The 18,878-nt window shown below is 46.0% G+C and overlaps 1 protein-coding gene across 7 annotated transcripts in view; it reads left to right on the forward strand.

Moving 5' to 3' along the window:
- LOC146201321 (uncharacterized) overlaps positions 1-18,878 on the forward strand; it is a 464,239-nt gene that overhangs the window by 435,108 nt on the left and 10,253 nt on the right. For all 7 annotated transcript variants that reach the window (XR_014705310.1, XM_084595762.1, XM_084595764.1 and 4 more), the window contains 2 exons: positions 880-978; positions 1,406-1,453. Coding sequence is in view for 6 of the 7 variants with exons in the window: in XM_084595762.1 (XP_084451888.1) it covers positions 880-978; positions 1,406-1,453 (147 nt within the window). In the remaining variant the exon portion in view is untranslated. The remainder of the gene's footprint in view (positions 1-879; positions 979-1,405; positions 1,454-18,878) is intronic.

Below are 18,878 nucleotides of genomic sequence, written 5' to 3' on the forward strand. Positions count from 1 at the left end.
GCTTTTCCATGTCCACTTCCGGTTCTTCTGTTTGTTATTCCATGATTGTTCTTCTATATGTTTTCCATGATTGTTAAGTTATTGCACTCTGCAAACTCAACTTGTGACTCCCCCCTGCTATTCCTAGAACCAATGTCATAGTCACCTACTGCCTGGTTTCCTGCCTGGTTTCCTGCCTGCTTTCCTGCCTGCTTTTTCCCTACCTTGGCATTGAAGTCATCCGTTAGTACAGTATACTACTTCCCAAAATGTACAGTACAGTGCCGCGAAATGGCATTATCTAAAATGCTGGAGCATACTTCCACTTGTGCTAATTCTAGTGTAATAACACACCATTGCTTGCAGTGCTTGCAGTGATGGCCATTTGAGTTTTCTGACACTTTGCAGTGTGACCGCATTAAAGCTCCATTCTGCAGAAAATCCTGTGTTGACATTGTCAATGTTGTTGTTGTGGGAGAAACATCACAAGCATGCCTCTGGGTAGGTGGGTGCCGGGTACCACTTGGTCTGTGGGTGTCACAAAACCGCTTGATATGACCGAGTTGAACGCAGGTGCTGTCAGCTCACATTTCAGTTGGGACTTCTAGGCCACAAGCACATTTTGCTTATTTTAATGAAAATCTGAGAGCGAATTAAAGGATTAGTGATTAAAGTGCATGTATGTGAACAAGGAGCCGCAAAGGTGGATTTTGAAAAGATTGGATAAGTTTTTAGATCAAAAAGGTTGTTTCTTTTGTGGTCATTACCTTGGAGGAGTATTCACTGTCAGTGGTTTAATTGTGGCAGCACACTTGAGTCATGATTCTTGTGTGGAGCAGGGGCCCATAGCCATGGTCGATGTTAGCTGTACTGACTGTTTGTGATGCATGTCTCATGCAGAAAAGGCGCCAAGTACCCGAAGGAAACGGCCTTCGGCATAGCCAAGAACACACCACGCGGCTGCACCAACTGGAGGCTCGCCTGCGCACTACTCTTCAGGTGAGGGGAGACCTTGCTCCCCAAGGAGTCTCCATCTTGGGTCAGAGTAGAATTTCAGGGACGTTTCTCATAGTATACGATTTCCCATCAAATATGCTCAAACTTGAGAGCTAGTGATGTTCCCCTGAGTGTATTTCTTACTATTCTTTTTTTTTTGCTAATAAATTTTGTTATAACACTATTTCCTGTGAAGCATGTTCATAATCTTGTGAAATGCTAATCATAAATGCACGACACACCAAGTTGTATGTTTGTGTCAGTGAAGGGGACATGCAGGTCGTGTATGTGTTCACAAAGCACAGTTTTTGGGGAGGACAATGATACAGTGCTAGGTCTTTTGAGAGCCTGTTGGCATTGGGGACTGCTACCAGAGAGGAGACATTGAAAAATATCAAGTGTGTGCAATGTGCAGTTTATTTGCATGCAGCTCGACGTGAGTCGCAGCAGCCACCCGGAGGGAGACCACTCGACTCAGGTAAGCATCTATCACAACAGCCTTTTAAGCTGGGTGCTCTAATCTTGCCTGCACCAGGCTGTCCTTAGGGGCCGAGTTGTGCAACTGTACTGCCTCTTAACTCCTTCGAGACCGCCCTCTAAGCCACAAATGATGCCCAACTTCCGCACATTGGGCATCTTTTAAGAGCCCCTTTTTAAGAGGTCATTTGGCATTGGTCTCTCTTATTGGTCTGAGTGCTCCATTGCAAATGCATCATAAAACGAGTGTAACAGTACCAACTTTTTGCCCACAACTTGATTGCTGAAGGGATTTGGGAACTTGCTCATTTTTTATTAACACAACGACTTGTCCACAAAGAAAAGACGTTTGCATTGTTCCCGAGGATAAGTCTGTCTGTCTTGCTCATTTTCCTTCAGTGTAGCTTTAAAGGGATGGCAATGCATAAATTTTTGCTAGTGTGCTTTCTCTTGGAAATGAGGTGTTTAACATTAGTAAACTTGGATGACCCCATGTGATTCGCCAGTGCTGAATAAATAATTTCCAGTGTCATTTTTTTAAAGCGAATTTTAGGTTGCCAAACAACAGTTGCAATTATTTATTTACAGTCGAACCCAGATATATCGAACTAGAAGGGGATCGCAAAATAGTTCAGTATATCGATAATTCGATATACAGAAATTGACTTGAAACGCCGCTTGCGATCGTAAAAAATGATACTGTATTTGTCGCGTAATCAACCCACTTGCATAATGAACCCACCCACTCCACTTTTGCCCACGAGAATTTGTAAAAGAAAAAAAAAAGCATTTTGAGGCGCATCCCTGCGTTTCGACCCTCGCATTCACAGCTCATTTATTGGCAGCACGCCAAGAGGCTACGCAGCGATAACGCCATGGCGTGCTTATCTTTTGACTGTACTTTTGATAGATCATGCGGTGGCAGGGAGTGAACTTGGCAGAGTGCCCGTGATGGCTTGATTACACAAGCCTGGTTTGATTTATCACACCGCGCTTAATTGGGGCGGGCGTAGTCCACTGCCACAAAATCATTGGAAGCGTGATAGTTGCAAATGCTGTTTGAAGTGAGCAGTGCTAAAAGTCAGTGTCATGATCACAACTGACCGCTTGCTTTCATTGATACATAGGACGACTCCCACAAAAAAAAAAAATCCTGCCGCTTCTTAACGTCTGCAGCCGCCATGGCTTAAGCTGCGCCTCGCACGTTCAGCGCAAGTAAGGATGACTCTCGCAAAAGAAAAAAAAAAGATTGTAGCTTCTTAACATTCGCAGCCATCATAGCATATGCTACGCCACACGTTAATCCTTGGACAAACGACTCCCCGTCTTCCCCAGCACGCGTGCCAGAGGCGGGGAAGAGGACGCCCATTTCCAAAAGAAATAAAAAGTTGTGCAACCAACCAATCAGCACGACGGCAAGGATGCACAACTCCTGCAAAAAAAAAAGAAAAAAAAAAATCTGCCGCTTCTTAGCGTCGGCAGCCGCCGTAGCTTACGCTTGTGCAGCATGACGAAACGAGACGCGCATCGCAGGTCATCCGCCGCTTGCCGAGCGTTCACAGCACACACACTGGACGAAGAGTGCCACGGGCTGAGCTAGCTTGTCCGCGCATGCGTAGTTAGTGCTGCTGCGAATTAAGGACCAGGAAAGAGAGAGGAAGGGGAGAGATAAAGCTCAGCAGAAGAGTGGGCACATCCTTGTGCTTCACTCTATTGCGTTTTTCCCCTCTCCTGAACACCACGGCCGCATTGGTTCCCTCTCGTTCCTTCACGCATATGGCTTCTCGTCACGTGCTGACGCGATAGCCACAGATGTGGCCGCCTTTGGGTTCCCTAGACCAGCAGTCACTGAACTGCTCTCTCATTCCTTCCGCGCATGGCTTGAAAACATCGCGCGGCAAATGGCCGAGGGTGATGCAATTTTCTTTGGGGAAAGCGCACCGTCCAATGTCTTCATTGTTTCATGTTACAATTACTTCCCCTGGCATCAATTCTGTAGTCGGCTTGTTTTTTAAATGTGATTAATGCTTGGGTATGCTTTGTGCACGCACACGGACACACACACAGATCGGACTCGAAAAGAGGAAGCACATAATTTACTCATTTCATCTGCGCCGCACTCGTGCAACTTGAACCTGGTGTACATTAAGCCTGCCTGCTGCACTCGGGTCCCAAGAGCATGCCTGAACAAGTGCACACCTTTCGGCAACAATGCCACCCGCTGGCGCGGCAGGACACAAACTGTGCCACCGCTCCCCACCTGCCCTAGACGTCGCTAGGCCTAGCTGGTTTCACATCGAAGCGGCAGCGGACGGCGCTTCGAAATGGACTACCGCTGTAATAAGCGTTCGCCTTTCGCATCGCTTTACTAGGAAGCCCATTTCATAATAAAGTACATCCTTGATTCGCACCACGCCTTCAGCAGCGCGGAGCTAGCAGACGCCAGGCAAGTCGTACTGAGCAGTCACAGCAAAGTGGCTGTGGGAAAAAAAGCTCGCTTGTATCGGTGTAATCTCTTTTTTATTATTATTATTCGAGACTCTACTAGCACCTCAGTATTGGCCAAACAATCTTATCCTCCCAATTTATTCGTTATTTGTGGTCCTTTGTACAGAGTTGTTATGCACGCGAATAAGCAGTGATCCGCGATAGATTACTGATAGCGGAGGCTATGGGAGCCATCCTGGCAGCCACGGCTTTGCATGCCCAAATTGCCTTAACAGTGCTAGATGGCGCCACTTACCTGGATGGTGATACTCGGGCCTACCGCTTCGGGACCAATCAGCACGTGAGATGGGAGCCACGCTGTGACTGTGCAGTAGCAGGTCACGGTGGCTGACGTTGGCCGATCGGACCCTGCTTATTTTTTTTTATTACTGCTAAAACGATTTTTTTTTTGGACGCCAGCTTGGAGCTTACAGCACTGGCAAACCGGGCTGAGAGAGCAGCATCTTCATAGTAATCAGTACCTTTGTTCAACATGTCCTACCAGCAGATACTTCCTGCATGCCAATCGCCAAGCTTTCATGGCTGCTGCTGATTTGCTTTTTCACTTGAGTCGCTGGCGAGCGGGTTGAAATCAAAGTGCTCGGAAATGTCAATATCATCCGCGCCGTCGGGCAAAACAGCATTGGATAATTATGCTACGATGAAGCACTGCTCGATGACAATATTTTCTTGCAAGTACGATCGCAAACAGACGAAAAATGCTACCCGTATGCGTCATTAGCTTGTGTGAGTACTGTACGTGTCGCCAGTCTTGCCAGAGAGGAGGCGCTCATGTGGCACACTCGCATCTTTGACATTATCGCGCTCGCGTTCTCGAAGAGTTTTTGAAACCAAAGCTGGTCCTGATAAATGCCCTAATGATTAATTAATTCAGCTGGGTTGGGGTTTTTTGTGTCGCAGTCCCTCTTTTTTGGACTATCGTGGATAGATTAAAGCAATAATCCTGAAACAGAAAATGTATGTGTCTATACTCCTTCAACATTCTACCCCCTCCAAAGCATTGAGGAATGAGGCTTAGAGATGGTACCGGCATCTGCTGGCAAACTGTTCCATTGTGAAATGGCAAGTAACAGTGGTGAATATTTAAACATGCAAATTTGTGCACACATATATGTGGTTCATTTTAAAAGGATGGCCTACTGGAAAAGATATGTGGGTGGCAGGGCAAAGCAACGTTTATCGAAAGTCAGATGAACCATGATATAGTTTGTGTATGAAAGATAGGTGGGCATTTCGTAGCCTAGTTTCAAGTGGCAATAAGTTATATTATTTTTTAAGGCTGCTTACGCTAGTTAGGTAGGAATAATCGTTAGCAATAAACCTGGCTGCTTTACTCCATAGTGTCATTCAATGGAGTTTGCTAAGTAAGCTTGATGAGGGTGCTAAATAATGAAAGCATATTTAAGCTGAGACCTGACAAATAGGCTAGGAGTTTCGTTTGCTCATTAGCTTGATACAGGGTGCGCTTCAGAAAACCTAATGTTTTAGTGGCCTTTTTAATAATTTGCTCATTAAGAGTATTCAAAGTAAGGTCAGAAGGCAAATCTACCGCTAGCTATTTAATAGATGATACATGTTCAATAGCACCGTCTTTAATGAAATAGGTATGAAGTACAACGTGTCGCCTTTTAGTAAACATTTGAGCTTTAGTTTTGTGAGTATTTATTTGCATTTGCCATGTTTTACACCAGTCAGAAATCGTGTTTGTCATCTTGTAAGGTAATGTGGTCTCGAGGGCTTTTAATGGGACTGTAAATCACACAGTCGTCTGCAAACAAACAAATACTAGAGGCGATGTTATAATGCAAGTCATTTATGTATATGAGGAAAAGAATCGGTCCTAAGACAGAGCTTCATGACATGAGAGTGCAGCGTAAAACGATAAAAGACACAGAAAGGGTGCACAACACAGGCGCTTTCGTCCTTTTGTGCTACACTCTCATGTCACGGATAACTGTTACCGATTAGCCCAAGTATTTCCATCCTTGTGTACTCCCAATTTCACTGCGACAGGAGCGGAAGCATTTTTGTTAATGATAACCGATTGAAAATGATCAGTTAAGAAATTCCTGATCCAATTAACGACCCCATGGGATAAATTCATTGCATTAAGCTTGTAGATTGAGTGAAAGTGAGGAACGTGATCGAAGGCTTTAGCGAAATCAATAAAGATGGCATTGATGGGATGAGTTGAATGAAAAAAATTGGTGAAAATGAGTGACCAACTCAAACAGCTGCGATTTGCAGGAACGCCCATGTTGAAATTCGTGCTGATTAGAAAAGATGAGTTTAGGATTCAAAAGGTACTGCAAGATTTGCGATGCTATAATGTGCTCAAGGAGTTTACATGAAACGCAAGCGAGCGAGATGGGCCTGTAATTGTGAAGGGAATTTTGTCTCTAGACTTAAAGACAGGGATGACTTGAGCAAATTTTCAATCCTTAGGCAATTTGCCAGTCTCAAAGGAGTGCTGGAACAGCCTGCACCGCAGTGGTCCGGATATGTGCTTGGTTAGCTTTAATAGTTTTGTGGAAATTGGTGGTGTGGGACTATAGGGTTCAAAGGCAAAAGGTCAATGGCACACTCTACCCCATGACAAGAACAGTGATATCATTCTTGGAGTAACCAACAGATTCCAGAATGCCCATGTAGGAAAAAGTCTTCATCAGTAAAAAAGTACTGAAATGCATATTGGAATGATTCACCAAAAGAATTTCATCAATTCGGGAGAGCATTGGAAGAACTGGGTTTTACAACCTTCCAAATTTTTTTCGGATCATTCCGCATCATGTTAAAAATTTTAGTGTTAAAGAAAGCACCTTTAGCTTGTTTGATCTGTTTTTTCAAGAGAAGAGATTGTGCATGATAAGCTTCCCAGCGCTCCCCCAAGTCTGAGCCAGCTGCCTGCCAGTATAGGCGTTTCTTTTCATGTATACTGCGCCCAATACTTGTCATGAACGAGGGGTTGCGGTTACAAGGGGCTATTTCTAACACTGGTACACATGTGTTTTTACATACGTGTTTGAGCAATACCCAGTTGTCGTTGATCGGCTGATCCTCGCCATCACAATAAAAGGCTGAGAAATCTACCGGCATAGATGTCAAATTTTCAACGTCTGCCCTTCTGTAATCATATATTTATTTCTTTGCACGGTCACATTTCTCGACTTCAAAGGAGAGATAGACGTGGACAGCAAAATGGCCACTTATTTTATCAGTGACCGTTGTTGTGGAGTGCACAGAGTGGGTCGTGGAAAACAGGTCTAAAACAAAGTCACAACTTGTAAACAAAAAAAGTGAGCTACATCAAGCTTTTTTATACATTCACCCTTATTTGTACACTCGCTGAGAACAGTGTTTGTATCCGATGGGTATTTGAGGGTGCTATTTTGGCCTCAGGCAGAGAAGAATATCTCCAACAAGACATATTTTCACCAGACTTTGGGAAATACTTCTCTTACTGTTTATTTTCACAATCGCTCAATGAATCTGCCATCTGCAGCAGTGATCAATTCAGTTCGGCTTTGGAAACTGCTGCATGCACAGATCATGTGGTCCATAGAGATGCTGGCCATTGAATCAGCAGTGGCGGCCTTCAGAGAGTTTTTTGGTGGGCTTTTGTTGGCCTCTCTCTCAACAGCACCCCAGACATAATAGGCAAGTGGATTCAAATCTGGAAAACTAGGACTCCTGAGTGATGCAGGCGGTGTGGGTGGAGCTGAATCTTGCTGAAAGACATGAGGTCTTCCTTTTGAAACAGTATCAATCCAGGGCTTTACAACGGTGGCAAGCACCTTCACGTACGCAGAAGCATTAACGCGGAGTCCTTCTGCAAAAAAGTGTGGCGGCATGACGTCACCCTCGTTGCTGACGACTGCACCATCACAGACCTACGGTACCTGTGGCAATAAGGTATAGTGACCTCAAATACCTTTTGCACCCGGTAGTCCAGTTGATGTTTAGATAATTAAAATCACCCGCTAGAATGAACACAGCATTTGGGAACAATGACTGAACTTCAGCAATGGTATCATGAAGACTATCCGTGAAGTTAGGACGGGAGTTAGGCGGCCTGTAACAGGCACCAACGAAGATTTCTTTAAAGCCCAAGCCGATATTCACCCATAAATTTTCCAGCTCTGAATCTACATCGACCATTGTAAATGGAACCGAATGCGAAACAGCTGTGAAGGCTGTGGAAATTTACAAGAAGAAAAGACAACGGACTAAGTTTGCTAACCTAGTTGGTTTTGAAATGACTGTTCTTGATGAACATTTGGACAACATTGGTATTATTTAAGTCCTATGACACGGTCACTGGATGCATCATATCTGCAGATGCTGCTTTGTAGTTTTAATCTATTGTAAGGAAAACTGTACTTTCTTTCACTTTTATTTGCCTTCGCGAAACCTCTCAAACTTCTTCCGTGCTAGTTGAACTTTCGGTGAGAAATCCTTCTCTATCTATACTTTTGGAGCAGGTACATCTTTCAATTTGTGGGCATGTCCTAAAATAGCGTTCTTGCGTTTGTAGTTCAGAAACTTAACAATGATAGGGTGGCGAGATGCAGGATTAACTTCCCGATACGGTGGGCCCATTTGATTTCGCCAGCATCGACCTTCAAGTGGGTACAAAAAAAGTTACAACATATATTTTCTGTCCCTCCCCAGGTTTCTGATGCAGACTCAGGCAAACCTTTGATTATTAAAGTGTTACCGTTATTGTTGTTCAGATCAACAACACAGATCAAACCCCCACTAGCTTGTTCTACGTTAATTTCTGATCTCAGGACACGGATAATTCGAATTTTGGGTATATCGAACTCATGTAATATCCCCTTGAAAATCCCATGTAAAAGTACAGAAAAACTGCATCATATATCGAACTCTTTCACCGGTCACTCGATATATCGAACTCTGCCCCACACCCTGGAAGGTGCACCTTTCCCAAAGTCGATCACATCACCCTCGGCCATTTGCTGCATGACCTTCTCAAGCCATGTGTGGAAGGAATAAGAAGGAACAGTTTGGCAACGGGTGGTCTAGGGAAGCGCCCATTCCTCAAAGGCGCCTGCATCTGTGGTGATCATTTGCCGCACGCCAGCACGTGATGTTTACAAGCCATGTGCGTGAAGGAACGAGAGGGAACCGGTTCGGCATCAGCCGGTACGGAGCATGCAGACGCAGCCAATGTAGTCATAGTGTTCGGGAAAGGGGAAAAACACGATAGAGCCAAGCGCAAGGGTGTGCCCATTTTTCCGCCGAGCTTTCTCTCTTTCCGATCTTCATTCGCAGCAGCATCACTTCGCATGCTCTGACAAGCCAGCTCAGCCCGTGGGAGAGAGAACGTCGGACGCTTTCCGCGCTTTCTCCAGTGCGTGCGGCAACTGGCGTGCGATGCACGTCTCGCATCGTCAGGTTGAATGTGTGTAAGCTAGGCAGCTGCGGATATTAAGAAGCGGCAGATTTTTTATTTTTTTAGTTTGCAAGAGTCGACTATCCTTGTCATGCTGAACATGCGATGTACTGTAAGCTATGCTGGCTGTGGACATTAAGAAGCGACGCTTTTTTTTTTTTTTTGCGAGAGTCATTTATTCTTGCATTTATGAATCAACGAAAGCATGCGGTCAGCTGCTATCATGACATCGGCTTTTAGTATTGTTTCAAACAGCATTTGTAACTATCACGCTTTCCAATGATTTTGTGGCATTGGACCACGCCCGCCCAAACCACACCGTGATAAATTGAACCAGGCTTGTGCAATCAAACCATCACTGGCACCCTGCCAAGCTCGCTCCCTGCCACCACAGGACCTATCAGAGATAAACATGCCGAGACGTTATTGCTGCGCAGCATCTTGGCGCGCTGCCATTAAAGGTCCACAGAAACGGTCACCAAGAAGTCACTGATCAACGTGTTAAGTGTGTAGAATGAATCCTTTTGAGCATTAACCCATAGTATAATGCCTTGGAACAAAGCCAGCAATTTATTATTAATTTTTAAAAACAGCGTTTTTTGAAATTCGCGGGCAGAGAGGTTGTCGCTTGGCGGTGTCGCATGTAACTATTTCCTTAAACCATGACGTCACGGATGAGTTGACTGGCAAGGCTTGCTAGAAGCTGCCATTCGCTGCGGCCACTGCAGCCATGACGTCACGGACACACTTCCGGTAGCTTCGAAAGTCGTCTGCTCATGCGCTGTACGAGCTCCTCAGGTGCCTCCTCAGGCTCAGGCGGTCAAGCACCACATGATGGTAGCACCTTCTCGACCGTTGTAAACACTGCCGCTGTGGCTCCTCCTCTCGCATACCGTACGTGAACAACACGGGGGATCGTTAGCACCGATGTCTGAAATAAAGCGTGCTAAAATTTGTTGGCGTCTGGAATACTGAGCCAAATATTGTCACGTAGTGGTGACGAGGTCGACGACACAAATGAAGGGTCGATGATTGCACTAAAGAAACTCTTTATTTGGGCTGACTTGCGCCCGCAAAAGAACTAAGCAACTCGGCGGCGGCGATAGAAACAAACGTGCTCGTCGATCGTCGAACAAAGAATGCTCGTCACGCTCGGCAACGCTCAATTTAAAGGCTGCACAGAACAATCTAGATAACGTCGCAAACAGCTACCAGCACGGGCTCGAACATTGTGGAAAGACACCCGAGTGGCCGGAACCTTCGAGACAGATCTCGGTGCATCTTTCGCTACAACAAAACTGATAAAGGTGTGACTTGCGACATCGAGCATTAACAAACAAATATTACAGAACTGATACGCGGTCCAGAATCAGAGTGATAAGCCTGTATGCCGGCGGCTGTTAAAAAACAACAAATACTGTTTGAAGGTTTCGCGGCATTACTCCCCCCTTAAAAAAAAACATCGCCTCGATGTTCCAAAACAAAGAAACTTAAACATAAACACTGCAAAGTTTAAACACCACAGATTCTTTAACGCGCGTAATATGGCTTCAGTCGTACAACATGTACAATTTCTCTGCGTGCGCGTCGCCGTTGTGATGCTGACGTTCCGTCGGGAATGGCTTCATAGTCCAGTGGTCCGACGCGGCGAATGATTTTGTATGTCCCAAAGTATCGACGCAACAGCTTTTCACTTAGTCCGCGACGGCGAATTGGTATCCAAATTCACACTTGGTCTCCTGGGTTGTACTCTGCGTGGCCTCGTCGTAAGTTGTATCGTCGGCTTTGGTGTCCGATCTCGGCTCCGTCGTTTCTTCAGATCATGGTCGGGGCATACCATTATTTTTCGCTGGGTGGCGGTGTCGGCTTGCACTCTGGTCGTGTTGTCGTCGATGTCGTCGTGTGGAGCGGCGATGAAATGGTTGCGTCGTCGTTAGTGGTCGTCGGCGGCGGAGGATCTTCGTCTTTTCGCTGTTGAGCAACCTCACCTCCAAAGGTTGCTGCTTTTAGTTTCCCCTGCGCGGGCTTGGGGACCTTCCGCGCACACTATCATCATAGTTACGTCCTGGCGACGCAAAGCGGGCCCTGTACGGCGATGGAGACCTGAATCGACGGCTTGGTGGCGCAATCTCACCGCTACGCAGATAGTTGTCGATTTCTTGCGGTCGTTCACCTGGGCGTGGTGGTGGATCGTCGACTGCAAATCCGCGGAGACCGATTCGTCGGTACGGGCAGTGTTGCAGAATGTGGCCGGCCTCACCGCAGTGGAAGCATAATGGCCGGTTGTTTGCAGTCCTCCAGGCGTCGCACTTCCTGGGGCTTGGGGGTCGTTCGTAGGCTTGACGGGCGGGGGCCAAGGGGCGGTTTTCAGGAACAGGACAGTAGTGGCGAGGGCTCGGAAAGTCATCACGTCAGGGTGCAGGGCGACGTAATGCACAAGCGTAGTTCATTGCTGTTGCTTCTTGAGCTGGAACAGTCGCAGCCGTCGCTTGAGGAACGCCCAGCGCCTGCTGAACTTCTTCACGGACGACGTCCGCGAGCGTCGCCACCTGGGGTTGTTGCGATGACGGCAGCATTCGGCGGAGCTCCTCTCGTACGATCTCCCGGATTATGTCCCGAAGGTTCTCTCCGCTTGCAGATGCGCTGGGGTAGTGGCATGAGTAGTCTGGTTGAAGTGGTCGCTCGAAGTGGCGCATCCGGGTGTCCAACGTCTTCTCGATGGTCGGTGCTTCACTTTCAAATTCTTCCACAGTTTTCGGCGGGTTCCGGACAAGCCCCGCAAAAAGCGACTCTTTAACTCCTCGCATTAGGAATTTCACTCTCTCACCTTCGGTCATGTTAGGTTCGGCGCGGCGAAACAGGCGTTTCATCTCCTCTACGTAGACCAGGACAGGCTCGTTTGTTAGTTGAATTCTTGATTGGAGAAGGGCCTGAGCTCTTTCTTTTCGGACAGAACTTGTAAAGGCCATCAGGAACTGTGCTTTGAATGTCTCCCAATCCTTGAAAGAAGTCTCGTGATTTTCAAACCAGATTCGGGCATGTCCTTGAAGAACAAAGTAGACCTGCCCGAGTTTCGCAGCGTTGTTCCAGCCGTTGAAATCTGCTACATGGTCGAAAAGGTCCATCCAATCTCCCGCATCTTCATCCGGTCGTCCATGGAAGCAGGGGGGCTCGCGGGGTTGGACGAAAACAACCGGTGCTGTAGGCTGGGCCATTGTCAGCGTCGATGCCTTCCGAGATCGAATGGGGTCAGGCAGCAGACCGTGTTCGGGTTGTAGGCCTTGGAGTCGGCGGCTGGCTCGGTGACCTGTAGGCTGGTCTTCCAGGGTGACAGGAACACGGCTTGAGTCTTCGCTTGAAGGATCAAAGACAGCACCTCCACCAGATGTCACGTAGTGGTGACGAGGTCGACGACACAAATGAAGGGTCGATGATTGCACTAAAGAAACTCTTTATTTGGGCTGACTTGCGCCCGCAAAAGAACTAAGCAACTCGGCGGTGGCGATAGAAACAAACGTGCTCGTCGATCGTCGAACAAAGAATGCTCGTCACGCTCGGCAACGCTCAATTTAAAGGCTGCACAGAACAATCTAGATAACGTCGCAAACAGCTACCAGCACGGGCTCGAACATTGTGGAAAGACACCCGAGTGGCCGGAACCTTCGAGACAGATCTCGGTGCATCTTTCGCTACAACAAAACTGATAAAGGTGTGACTTGCGACATCGAGCATTAACAAACAAATATTACAGAACTGATACGCGGTCCAGAATCAGAGTGATAAGCCTGTATGCCGGCGGCTGTTAAAAAACAACAAATACTGTTTGAAGGTTTCGCGGCATTATTAAGTATGAAGCCCTCGTGAGAATCGCTGACCAGCAGCAAATTGCTGGTAAGAGCGATAGCACAAGCAAGTTTTTCTCAAGCCAGCTGCCTCTGGTACGTTTCGGCTTATCCGACTGCTCATACTAGCTCTGCGAATAATGCGTCGCCAGAGTTAATCCTATGATTCTTTTACTATGGTAGGATAGGATTCACAATAAGGCAGTTTCATAAGTACACGATTTACGACAGCTTCGATCAGTTCCAAAGCGCCGACCGCCGCGGCTTCGAAGCGAAACAATTTAGGCCTAGCGACGACTTGGGACGGTCACGCACGGTGCCATTGTTCGCCGCGCTCACGTGCCCCACCCCCGCGGTAAAGTGTAACGTATCTCAGCCTACTTGCGGCATCCCGTGCTGCAGGTGTTGCAAACTCGTGTAGTTTCATTACAGCTAAGGCCGCGCAGTTTTTGACGTTCTGCTCAGCAACAAGTCGTTCAAACGATACTGCAGGCAGGACAAGGCTTCAGTATGCAGTCGCTGCGCTGTCGGCCGTAATCGAAGACGTCGGGCGGCACAGTAGACACCACATATTCTATACATCGATTTTTAAATGGGATACAGTAGGCAAATGAATGACTTTGTGAAGCAGACCCGCTCGTACGGCACTCTGGTGTTGACGAGTAGCCTCCGTCAACAGACGCCGCCATAACCTCGGCTAACGACACAAACCGATGTCGCCAAGCTCGGTTTGCGATAACCGCGGTTAGTGGTGTAACAATGGTTTGGTCTGCCGTGTAACACGGGCTAACCACGGTTTTGCGTAACCGCGGTTACGCTGCACGAACTGGCAAACTCCTCAGGTGCATCAGGCATGTGCGAGCAAGGACGGGTTGACCAGAGTACGCCAGCGAGCGAGCGAGCACACGGCAATCGGAAGTTCGTCGAAGTGACGTATTTCTGGGCACATCTTTGAACTCTTGCTTGTGTTTTTTTTAATAGCTCCCTTCGGCATACAAGTTGAGAGGAAAATTGGATGGGTCATTTTTAATCGCCGATATCTCTGGTGTTGCAGAAGCTAGATCGAAAATTTTTGTGGGAGAATGATGGGTGGTTCAATATCCATCAGTGTTATGGCGTTGTTTACCTTTCTTGGCGACCGTGTTTGTGGACCTTTAAGTGAGCTGTGGATGCAGCAGCTGAAATGGAAGGATGTACCACCGACTGGCTGTTTCACATTCAAGCGAAAACGTTTGTGATTACTGCCGTGGCGACGCAAAAACCTGTTTTAAGCTTTCGCGGCAGCTTGAGCGACGCAGTTCCAACAAGTTGGAAATTTTTCGCTCTGTTGCTGCCGCTCGTCGCTGAGTTCACTCATTCACTTGCATGTGAACCGCCCCTAACGATTTTTTTGTTTTTTCAAATTCTTAGGGGAAAAAGTGGCCAGTGGATTCGTTATGTGTGTGAGTTGATTACACGACAAATACGGTATCATTTTTAACGATTGCAAGTGGCGTCTCAAGCCAGTTTTTGTATATTCAATTATCGATATCTCAAACTATTTCATGATCCTCTTCGAGTTCGATATATCCGGGTTCGGCTGTATGACATTTAATTGCATTGACTTCCTCAGTTACTCCAGTAAATTCACTACTTTTCCCTTCAAGTCTTGATACTCGGTTGGTAACGTCAAGTACATCCCCGAAACGGTCGTTTCAATTGGCAATTCAATTTTCTTCCGATGATGATCATTAGAACTGATAGTGTTTTCAAGGTTGCTGATTGTTACCGCAATTTTCTTCCGATCAGTCAGGACGGGTTTAGTTCTACCTGACCGGATCAAAGCAATAGTTGCTCTCATGCCGGGGCACCAACACCCAGCCTTCAGCCACATCAAACTATCCACATCAAGCCACATCAACCACATCAAAAGAGCCAATGCGAACGCGGTACATGTTCACACACAACAGCAATGCACAACAGCAAGTTTCTCCTCGATCTGCAGCCAATTACAACAAAGCTCAAGCTTGTATCAGGGCAAAGGTTACTCACCTAGAAGAGAGCACAATCAAACTTAGTGCATGAAACACCTGGCCGCAGAATCCCACATCCGCTGGTTTTGGCAGCCTTTAAAAGGGTCATGTCATTTAACAATTGAGCATAAACTGATTATTGCATTTCACTTCACACGTCAAATTATAAATCCTCGAAATTTGAGCTCATTCGGTACAGTGATATCTTTAAAATGAATCTTTATTATTAATACTGAAATCAGCTTTCTGGTCTGGCAACTGTTGGCCGATGACATCATGAGATATCCCCATGTCATGTTGTCTGCTATTCGTAGTGTCAGCTGCACTCTTGCAAGCAGGCCGTGGATGATGGTTACTGAGATCTTTTTTTTCTTCAGCAAAAATATTTTATTCACATATTTTTTTTTCTTTGAGAAGCCTTCATTATAATATGTGACCTTAGTGATTCTTGGACTTGTTTTGGGCTTCATCTAGACATTATTGAGGAGGCCGAAATCAACGGGCTCTTGCTGTGTTATTAAAGCATGCAATTAGAAGCATATTATACTTACATTATGAGAGTTACCTTGTTTTAGCAACAAGCGCTCCCGCATATAAAAAGGCACATGTCCAACGTTTCCTTCTGCCATGTACGTGTGCCGCGAAAGGGGGAGGGGTTAGCATTGTGTTGCTGATTACTGAGCTATTGCCCATCGCTCTTTTGGTCCAAAACTAAAAGGAACGCCCAAATAAACATACATTGGTGCAAGAGCATACCTTGCGACATTAGAGGAACAGACACATTTTTTTGAACGAAGCGGTACACCTCTTGACTTGCTGTTATATGCGCATGTTAGTCAAACTTAGTTCTTTTCAGCTGGTGAAGTTTCTCCAAATCCATGTTCAGTCTGCCCATGGCCAGCACACAAAAGTATGCGCCGCTGCCACCCCTTCAGTCCTGTCATCGCAAAACCCGTGATTCGAATGCGTTTCACTGCCCGCACTGAACACCCAATCAACCACCGGATGTACATTGGACGTTCGGTGTACGTCTAGTTCTGAACATACGGATATCCATCGGAGATCTGCGGACATTCGAAGGACCTCTCACAGATCTCCGACAAAATGGGCAAAAATAATTGTTTGAAACTCCCACGGAGATCCACGCCAGATATCCATTGGCGTATCTGCTGGAGACATTAGAAAGTGATGCCTCCTCTACTTAGAAAGCAATCTATGATTACTGCAGGCAATTGATAAATCTGGCTGACTCCATGCACTTATACGAGCCCATGAAATACTTGAAATTGGGCATGTGCCCCAAGTATGTGGGATGCATGCCTCTATAAAGCAACTAATGGCTACAAAGTACAATGCATCACATTGATGGCAATTTTATTGATGAAACTAATGCTGCTTCCAGTATTCAAGACGTTTTCAATCTGGTCCTACTGGCACAGCCTCGGGGCAAGCAGTATTCTTAAGGCAAGAGTTGCAGCCAAAATTGGGATGATTTTCTGAAAATCAAAACAAAAGTATGCCAAAGCAAAGCACTGTTATCGAAAGGCTAAACATTTTTCATGTTCTTTATTACAAACAATATTGGAGATACGCAACTGATTATTTCTGCAAACCTGTCTCCACTTATCAATGCATCTCTATGGCTGTCAGGCTTGGACAATTTCCAGTGCATGTAGTTATTATCACCATCAGCCTGAATGCAAAGCGCAGAAGGCAAAATTGAGCACTATGATTTGCAGCCAAGGATAATAAGGCTGAACACTTTCAAGATGGCAGTTTTATTCTGTAGCAGGTATTAAGCAAAATGTTTAATTCACAAACTGATACTCCCTTTCAGAAGCTGTTAGCAGCTCTGTGAAAAGCAAGGGTGACCTGCACCATTTAGAATACTATGCACTATAGTAGGAAATAGTGCTCATACATGCCTCCCCCCCCCCCCCCCAATTAGTGGGGTCAACAGTAGGAGCACACATATCTGTTATAGCGTGCTGAGGTGAGAGGTGCCAGAATTGGGCCAGGTCACCTTGCCTTTGCAGAGTGCATCATGAGGAAGGCCGGTCTGGACGAGTGTTCAGCTGGAGTGAAGATTGCTGGAAAACGTATCAACAACCTTAGATATGCGGATGATACCACTTTAATGGCAGAAAGTGAAGTGGAACTCAAGAGACTTCTGATGCGCATACAAGAAGAGAGTGAGAAGTTTGGGCTTAAACTGAACATTAAAAAGACAAAGATCATGGCGTCTTGCCCTATCAAGTCCTGGAGCATCAATGGACAGGAAGTGGAAGCTGTGACAGATTTTCTCTTCTTGGGCTCCAAGATTACCTCGGAAGGAGACTGCAGCCATGAAATTAGGAGACGCCTGCTTCTGGGAAAGAGAGCAATGGTTAGCCCTGACCGCCTAGTAAAGAGCAGAGACATTAGTCTGCCAACCAAGATCCGTATTACTCGTTCTATGGTCTTTCCAGTTGTGATGTATGGATGCAAGAGTTGGACTGTGAAAAAGGCTGACCACCAAAGAATTGACGCGTTTGAATTGTGGTGTTGGCGAAGACTCTTGAGAGTTCCTTGACTGCCAGAAGATCAAATCAGTCAATATTGTCGACCATAAACCCTGACTGCTCATTGGAGGGTCAAATTCTTAAGTTAAAGCTCAGCTACTTTGGTCATCTGATGAGAAGAGAGGAGTCGCTGGAGAAAGATTTGATGTTGGGAAAGGTTGAGGGTCGCCGGAGAAGGGGTAGGCAGCGAACGCGATGGTTAGATGGCATCCTCGAGGCACTGCAGATGAAGTTATGTGATGTTAGGAAGATAGTGAGAGACCGGAAAGCGTGGCGTGACATGGTTCATAGGGTCACGAAGAGTTGGAACGACTGAACTGAACTGAACCTTACCTTTGGCAATGCTGCAAACGACTTTGGGGGTATAGGAATTGATGGAGCATAAAGGAACAGTGCACACTGTTCATGTATCCAGATGTGACAGGCAGGTATGTAAAGAGCGCAGAATTCTTTTCATACTTATTCATACATATATTATCAATGGCTGCCAGAAAGAATAGTACAAAGTTAAAGACATGAAAAAAGCCAGCAGTTACTAAAACCAAGGAAAGAATAAGGGAGTATTTATACTTTCTAATTTGTAGCATTGATCAACGAGGAAACAATATTAATTATTTTATGGCTGAAACTTGATTGATTAGAAAGCAAAAAAAAAAGAAAAACCCAGATGCTGCCAGTAGGATCCAAACCCACAACCTCATAAAGTTTAGCATATGTAGCTGGAAGAGCAAGTGTATATATTTTGCACAATTCATAACCCATAAGTAACAAAATATTATTTCTTGAAGTAAAATATAGGTTTGGTCTGGTTTATGGGGTTTAACATCTCAAAGTTACTCAGGCTATCATCATAGTGGAGATCTCCGGAAATTTCGACCTCCTGGGGATCTTTACCATGCACTGTCCATGTTTTTACCGCTAACAAAATGATTCCAACAAGAATATGGACAAGATAGTGAAGTAGCCGAGGAGTTATATACTGATCTTTACAGTAGCCGAAATAGTCAGGACAATAATGAGATTGGCAGTAGTGAAAAGCAGTTGCGCGTTCTGTCAGTGACGAAAGAGACGAGGTTAAGAAAGCATT

This window comes from Amblyomma maculatum, chromosome 2 (genome assembly GCF_055883805.1).
Source record: "Amblyomma maculatum isolate TAMU_Amacu chromosome 2, ASM5588380v1, whole genome shotgun sequence".
NCBI lineage: Eukaryota > Metazoa > Arthropoda > Arachnida > Ixodida > Ixodidae > Amblyomma > Amblyomma maculatum.